The 8,617-nt window shown below is 43.7% G+C and overlaps 1 protein-coding gene across 1 annotated transcript in view; it reads left to right on the top strand.

Moving 5' to 3' along the window:
- Positions 1-845: 845 nt before the first annotated feature.
- The window catches only part of LOC111861948 (transferrin), a 28,758-nt gene continuing 20,986 nt past the window's right edge, over positions 846-8,617 (top strand). The window contains exons 1-3 of the mRNA XM_023846938.2: positions 846-958; positions 5,041-5,134; positions 7,132-7,271. Of these exons, the coding sequence (XP_023702706.1) occupies positions 874-958; positions 5,041-5,134; positions 7,132-7,271 (319 nt within the window). The 5' untranslated portion in view covers positions 846-873. The remainder of the gene's footprint in view (positions 959-5,040; positions 5,135-7,131; positions 7,272-8,617) is intronic.

Genomic DNA, 8,617 nt, shown 5'->3' with positions numbered 1-8,617 from the left:
AATTACGTAATACGCCATGAATAAGCGAACTTTATTTTTTAGTGTATCGTGTCTATTTGGTGCGTATAAATAATATTTTGATTTACATATATGAAGTGTAACATACTGTATAAATGAGACAGTTTACTATTGAAAATTTGTACGTGTTATTCGTGGGATGTGCCAGCGTCGATATCATTCGATAGTGTGCAGGACTGGAAAGGAATGCCTGGATAAAATATGGGAAGTTCATAGTACGATAATTTATACAACAAATGATGGGAGTTGCTGCTGAGTCCTCAGCAGGCATTGCGCTGGCTACATTACAACAAACAGACATTAAATTAACATGCAGCTGATTACTGTTGTGTGCACGTGGTTGCGTAGTATATTGAGGCATCGTGCTACAAGCCGGTAGGTCGCGGGTTCCGTTCCTGATGAGGTCATTAGATTTCTCAATTGACCTAATCCTTCCAGCCGCACTATGGCCCTGGGTTCGACTCAGCCTCTAACAGAAATGAGCACATTGACAATTTTTCGCCAACATCTCAGACGTCAATTCTTATTGCAATTCGTACAGATGTTCTTCAATTTTTCCATATGCACGAACGGATTAACTAACCAATCTTAATAGGCGCTTCACGGGTCTTCCTAATCTCGACTATAAAGATTAATATCCTTTTATATATAAGCACACATTTCATACAGATTTCAGAGGAACTATTGTAGAGACATTTATGGGTAATTCCACTGTATAATTACTGGCTCTTCCAAGTTCAGAAGGTCAGAGGTGATTAGGGTTGTGTAGAGGTTAATGTTTGTGACGCGAGTAGTACAAAACGCTGTACATCTATATAACCGCGCAGGCAGGTCGATCTCTGCGCAGTCTGCAAGATGAAGGTTCTCGCGTTTCTGCTTCTTCCGGCCGTCCTCTCGATGCCCACCCCAGAGGAGCCGGCATCCCGTCATCACAGCACATGTAAGTATCAGCTTTTTGGTTGGGCGAAATTAACTTATGAACTGTCTCAAAAATATCGGTGCGATGTACGCCCTGTTGACTGTAACATTAATACGACTTAAAGAGTAACTTAAGACTGAGGGTGTTTTGGGTGATGAGGGGAATATCTAAATCTAAGAAGGATTTGGTGACAGGAGGTTAAAGATAATTGCATAACGAGGAACTTCATAATTTAGTCCTTGTAACACCTGGCCATTTATTATGATGATTAGATGAAAGGGGTGTGTGGTGGGAGTGGCATGTAGCACGCATAGTGAAAAGAGAAATATTTGCAAAGTTTTATTAAGGAAAAATTGGAGAACACCTAGGCAAGACCAGAACAGTATTAAAATGTGACTTTAATTATTGCGATGGGAGGTTGTGAATGGATTCATCTGGCTCAGAGTAGGAATCGGTGGGCGGGCTATTGTAAACACGCTAATGTATCTTCTGATTCTATAAAGTGCTGGATCCTTCTTGACCAGCTGCTCAACTAAGTGCTCCCTTTAATTTAATAGTTTACAGAAACTCGAAACTTATATACCTCCATGCCCGCACTTCATTATACTACCTATAATCAGATACAGAGCCTCGATAGCAGCAGAGGAAAGAGGCTTTTCTTTACAGCGTCCAGACCTGCTGTCGGGCCCATCCAGCTTCCTATCCGAAGGATTCTCTTTTCTGGGGGTAAAGCGGTCAGGACGTGAAGCTGACCACTTCCCTCCATCTAGTGCCGAAGCCGCTCTCTTGTAAGTCTTCATGGCGTGGGATAACTTCACATTTACGTCCATTCACTCGCTTCTCCATATGAATTCAGCAATTTATGAACATATTCTGCACCTGATTGCTTCAGGAAAAGTCTGCCTGTTTTTAGGCCGTAGCCGAGTGAAGAACTTGCATTTCGATCTGTATGCGTGCGGGAAGTCGCACAGAACTTGTTCTGGCGTTAAATTCGAACGTCCCGCCCCTTCATTTCGTAGGTAAAGTGAACCAGCCCCTGGAACTGGGTTATGACTAGCATGAAGGGCCAGAAGAATACAATTCCATAAGTTCTGTGAAGTCGGACTCGAGTTAGCAAGTCTGAGTCACATATAAGCATCCGTCAGATCGAACTAGCCCGATAAATTACATTACACAAATGTATTGGTCACTATGTAGGATCTGAGGTTCTCAGAAGTGGTGGTTTTATATATATAACGCCGTGTTGTCCACTGAAAGTCAGCAGACATTTCGGAAAGAAATGTCACCTCCATTTTCAGGTTGGAATAATACACCAAGCAAGAAACCAGCATGAAGCAGGTAGCAGGAAGTAGCTCAGCTTGCTGATTTCTTGCTTGGATATTCGACCCTGAAGATGGAGGCGACATGTTCCTCCGAAACGTTGGTTGACTTTCAACGGACTACAGGCGTTATATCCCAGAAGACAGAACTTTTTGGATTGGCCATTCATTGTAGGAGTTACCAGTATGTGATTAGACACAACATTTCGGTAGTAAAGAGTTCTCATGTCTTCCGAGGACTGGTTTCCATTATTAAAAAAAACAACTCCGTGGCTTTAGTCCGCAAGAGAACTGTACCGGACGAGCGACCGTCGCTTGTCGGCGAAGTTAGTGCCAGTTTAGCGGATAGCGGGTGTCGCGTGGTCAGCGCAACGAATCACCATGGGTGTTATTCTCGGTTTTCTAGACCGGAGCCGCTACTTTTCCATTCAAGTAGCTCCTCAATTATCATCACGAGGCTGAGTGCACCCCGTTGCAGACCCACTACCTCTCAGAAAATCTGATAACGCCGGGAATCCAACCCGGGATTTCTGGATCTGGTCACTAGACCACACTGACTTTCATTTTTTGAGTTCAGTGGCAGTAGTTCGGGTCGATGTCGGGACTTTTTGAACACTGGGCTAGGACTCTGATGAACCGCGCCATTAATCATAAAGTGAAACGTAACACAAATCTGTCAGTGTAAAGGTAGTCAGCGAGTTACAAAACTTAATTTGATGCAAGTTTCTTTTTAGGATAATTAATGAATGTGGAGCAGGTGGTAGAATGAGAGTTGGCAGGAGAAACTAAAGTACTCGGAGAGAAAATCCGCCTCATTGCTACTTTGCCCAACACATCCCACATGACATGACTTGGGACTGAACCCGGGCCGCCGCGGTTGGAAGCCGCCGACTTACTGTTTGAGCTATGTCATGACCTAGTTGTGCGAAATATATTAGTCAGGAATGGGCGGTTTTCAACATAATATTACCAGCCAGGTCGGTCTAGAGTTGTATTCGGGAGGTTCTCGGTTCGAATCTCTACCGGGATACCGGTTAAACTGACTGGAGCTTCTCTTCGATTTGCTCAGTCTCTCCAGGTAAATATTGCGATAGTACCTCGAGTAGGCCACGACTACTTAATTCCAATTCGACGCCATGCAACCTCGATAGAGAAAGCGTCGTTAAATAATCCAGGAGAAACAGAAGAACAGAATATTGATACTGTCACGCAGTATGAGTGATAGTAGACGGGGTTTTGGATAATTTGATTTATTGACCATTTACAGGTCGTGTTAGCGTAGTTGGTTGAGGTACTGTGCTACAAATCGGAAGGTCGCGGGTTCGATTCCCGATGAGGTCATTGGATTTTTCAATCGACCCAATCCTTCCAGCCGTACTATGACCCTGGCGTCGACTCAGCCTCTAACAGAAATGAGTACCAGGAATCTTCCTGGTGAGGTAAAGAGCAGCCGACGCGTAAGGCTGACAACCTCACCGCCATCTGTGAACCGATTTTCCAGAAAATGTGGGAGCTTCTACGTCTCACAACCCTATGGGCCTCTACGACCTGTGACAGTGATAGCTTTACCTTTACCTTACAGGTTGTAACTACAAATAGCCATAACACTTTCGCTGAGTTCCACGCTTTGCAAATCACTACAGCACACTCTAGTGTTTTCCAGTTAGCCATGTCTTCACTAGACGATTCCTGGTAACGGCTTGTACCAGTGACTATTCGACTGCTTCCATCCTAACCGTCTGGCAGATATCCTACAACTGAGCTAAACTGATCAATGAAACTGATAAATCAGCCCTATTTTCCAAAGTGGAAGCGAAGAGGAAGGAAAAAAGCGTTCAGTTGGAAAGTTTCGTACACTATCGTACAATATTATGGCATATAGACCCGTTACTAGGCAACGACAGCGAAATAAGAGACTATACAATGGCCGTTACTAGGCAGCAGCCCGTAAAAAGCAACCTGTTTCCTGTGCGGTCATGCCGAGGTGTTATAAGCAGGATAAGTTAGGAGTCAGGGTTGGTTAGTGAGTGAGTGGTTTTGTGAGTCAGATAACTGCTGGTGTTCAATTGTTGTGAGCTGTTGCTGTTAGTAGCTGGTAGCTGTAAACTTGTCCCATTGATAACCCTTCGGCACGGACCTTGTAGAAATCAGCTCTTCTGTCATAGAGGAGTGTTTAATGCCCCGTTGCACAGCAACGGTCACGGCGCGTACCACAGAAAACATCGTTTCCGTCAATTCCTCTGTTGTTGCGTGTTGGGCTATTGCCGTAGGAACCTGTTTGTTTGCGATCGGTACTTAGTAACGGATCTAAACGCTACAGTATGATGACCTTCTTGCAGTACTATACGGAAATTTTTCTGTTGGCGTCGAGCTGTTGGTTTGGATAGGCAGACGATACAGAAATGTCATTGCAGAAGTAAAATTGTTCGTGTACTTAATTAAGCACCACGTATTGAAGACGCATTCTTACCCTCGGAATTAAATGGAAGCGAGTGGTCCGCTTCACGGTCCAGCCGCTTTACCCCCGGGGTAGAACTCCCTTGTAACAACTGGACAGGAACCTCAGAGCAGGTCTGGACTAGTGGCGAAGAAATTAATTTCCGCCCCTCTCGGGAATCGAAACCAAGTTGTGCGGCCTGTGGTCTGATTAGTATATCGAGTGAATTAAGTTCGTTGTTAAGCACAGAAAACAAGAAGCATGTCTTTCAACGAACAAGCATTACGCGTAATTCAATACTGAGACTGTTAAGTATATAGCAAAAAATGTTAAATCTTCTTTTTCAGACAAAATTTGTGTACCGAAAGATGCCCTGGGGGCTTGTCAGACTATGGCGTCTGAAAGCGAACTTCACATGACCTGCGTCGCCGCTCGCGACAGGTAAGTTCATTTTTTTTTTCTGTTGGCAGCCACCGCCTAGTTCTGAGATTAAGAAAATAATTCTTTTGTAAGTATATTTCCATGGGGTGCACGCGGTAGCGTGAGGTCGTTGGATTTTTTCCAATTGGCCTAATCCTTCCGGTCGCACTATGGCCCTGGGGTTGACTCAGCCTCTAACAGAAATGAGTACCAGGAGTTAATTAAATAATTTTCCTGGGGAGTAAAGCGCGGCCGGCGCGTAAGGCTGACAACCTTACCGCCATCTTTGAGCCGATTGTCTAGATAATGTGGGACCGTCAACGTCTCACAACCCTATGGGCCTTCACGGCCTGTTACAGGGATAGCTTTACTTACTTTAAGCATATTTTCATTATAATACGTATACTTTCGGCTGCTGAGAAGGTACAAATAACATTAGCTTTTGAGAAACGCTAGTAGATGGCTCAATTACGGATTTCGTCGAAAATTATATGATATTAAAGTTAATATTTCCAAACGATATATCTCGAGTGTACCATACAAAGGATTAAAACATCTGACAAGTTCTTCAATTCCCATCCTGCTGTGTGGCTTCAGTTTTCATAATGTCCAGCAAACCTTCATAACGTCCAATTAACCTAATAAATATGGGGAGTTATGTTTTCTTGTATAACTTGCATGGAGTTATATCCTAAAAGATACAAATCTTCATAGCCACCGCTGGAAGAACCTCAAATCCAGACCACGAATGTGCGTATTTGCATTTGTTTACAGATATAAACTTTTCATCTTGAATGGTTCGGCCTTGGTGCCTTCTCGTTGTACTGAGAAGTGTTTTCATGATTTGCATTAACAATGATATAATGTACTCACCTTGTTGTTCAGGTTTATGGTAATTTTGCCTCTTATATTCAACTGCAGTGACTCACACATTTCCTGTTGTGCCAGAATAGCATCGGCACGGACCTGTGTGTTTAATTTGCCTTGTTATTTCTGTTGACTATTACTTTACGATTGCTGTTAGGATTATTTAGTTGTCTCCAACTTTGAAATATTTGGATACTGCCCTGGGTTTTCTTTAAGCCGAGAGAGCTCAGTCGGTATAGCGATGGGCTACGGGCTGGACAGCCAGGGTTCGATTCCTTGCTTTGATAAGGGATCTTTCTATTCCACAGCGTCTAGACCGGCTCTAGGGACCACCCAGCTTCGTAGCCAGTCGGTACCGTGGGCTCCTTCTCTGGGGTTAAAACGGCCATTGTGTGAAGGTGACAATTCACCTCCATCTAGTACCGAGGTAAAGAACGGTGGAGTATGCCTCTACTTCCCCATACGTCTTCATGGCGTGATGCTTAATTAATTAAGCACGGGGACAGCTTCACCTTTTACCTATACCTAATATATCTTTGGTTTCGTGATTTTGAAGGTAAAGCTCTCCTTGTAACTGACCATGGAGGGCCATAGGGTTGTGAGACATCGAGGTTGCCACATTTTATAGACAATCGGCTCGCAGATGGCGGTGAGGTTGTCAGCCTTACACGTCGGCCGCCCTTTAACACAAGGAAAATTTTTGGTACTAATTTCTACTAGATGCTGAGTCTGCCCCAGGGCCATGTTGCGGCTGGAAGGATTAAGTCACTTGAAAAATCTAATAATCTTATCCGGAATCGAACCTGCGACATTCCGGCTTGTAGCCTAGTGCCTCAACTAACTACCATGTGCCCAGTATCGTGATTGTATCAACTTCAAAGACGAAGATATTTGTCATTATCATACGACACATAGGCTCATTCTGTGAGGACCTAAGTGCGTATGTCTATATGTATATGTAAAAAAATACATTAATTGATTTTACGGGATGAAGGTTTTTTGGACATAACTAATAAACCGTTCTCATACGTCAGCTAGGAATGGTTCTAGCAGCATGTTTGCTTAGCATGCACTTCTTTGTTTATTTATGCCAATGAAATCACCACGTCCCGTAAATATCAGTGTGTTCTAATCTTTTATTAATGTCGAAGGCTGGACTGCTTGGAGAAGATCCAGCATCGGGAGGCCGACTTCGAGCCAGTGGATCCAGAGGACATGTACATTGCATCTAAGATAGCTCATCAAGACTTCATGATATTCAAAGAAATCCGAACCAAGGAGGAACCTGAAGGTGAATGTCTTTACACAAATTCGATTTGGTACAATTTGTCGAACAATAAAGCAAAATTCCTCAAGAATAGTTGCACGTCAGTCAAATTCAGTGTCTAAAAAAACTGGTAACAATGGCCACGATTCCTGCTACCCGTAACAGAACAGAGAGATGACATGCCAGTTCGTTGGTTCTCTTTTGGAGGAGCCTTAAGACTCGGCATTGGCTGTACCCAGGCTCACTAATCAACATGATCCTAAGCCAGATCAATCCACCTCTGATCCTCACAACCAGTCTTCCGATGATTCATCTAAAGATTGCTAGTTGAAATGCCCATTGAAATTCAACGGAAAAGTGTTTTTCTTTAATTCGTTAGTGGGGGGTTAATTTCAGCTGGGTCCACTTGGCACGGCGGCCACTGATTGGCCTATTTTACCTGCCCCGGGTGATTATGATGACGGGGAATTTGGTGGAATGAAGATTGACAAGGGAAACCGAAGTACTCGGAGAAAACCCGCCCCAGCGCCAATTTGTCCACCACAAATCCCACTTGACCAGACCCGGGATCGAAAACCGCCGCGGTGGGAAGTCAGCGACTAAACGCTTGAGCTATGGCGCGGCCAACGGAAAAGCGTTTCTTTCTTTCCTTCACACCCCACCTCGTTCCTTTCTTTCTATGTTAAAACAGTGAATTAGGTTTTTCTTTTATCCTTCAGACAGCGCAGTTTCGAACGTGTAGCTGCCTCCGGTGTAAATACGTGAAAATTACTACGGCGCGAGTTTAACATGCGTGGTCACACAGAGTGCTTGTTCTATTGCGTTGTTTTGGCTCATCCTTTTCGTGTATCTCATATCTGCTCGCTGTTTCTAGTGTCTCCTTCCAAGTTTCCTCTCTACGAAATTATGTTAAGATAACTCAAATAAATATGTAAATATCATTCAGTTGCGCTCTTAGCCCTGTTGCCTTCTAAGGCCTTAGTCTCATACCGGAACCGTCCGAAAAATTCATCGCCTTCTTCTTTACGTCCTAGTTCTTTTGTTAAACCATCACTGTTGTAAATTTTAAATATTTTTTCCGTATGCCAAACAAAACGTATGTATTCATTAACAGTGAAAGATTGCAAGTCCTCCAGTTTCTATCACTTTCCAACTTGACACACTTGTAAGCTTGTTTGAAAAGTCCTCTGCAGCAGCTGCGGATGCGCCACGTGCTTCACAAGGAGGGTAGATTGAGCACGGCTCAGTGTGAAATGTGATCTGTCATATTTGCATAATATTTCAATAAACGGAAGGACTAAAACCTCTTCAAGAGGACAGAACAGACCGAACATGGCCTAATCCATGAAGTTGATATAGTTTTATAATTT

Source organism: Cryptotermes secundus, unplaced genomic scaffold, assembly GCF_002891405.2.
Source record: "Cryptotermes secundus unplaced genomic scaffold, Csec_1.0 scaffold181, whole genome shotgun sequence".
In the NCBI taxonomy this organism is placed as follows: Eukaryota; Metazoa; Arthropoda; class Insecta; order Blattodea; family Kalotermitidae; genus Cryptotermes; species Cryptotermes secundus.
This window is presented reverse-complemented; position numbering and strand designations above follow the sequence as displayed.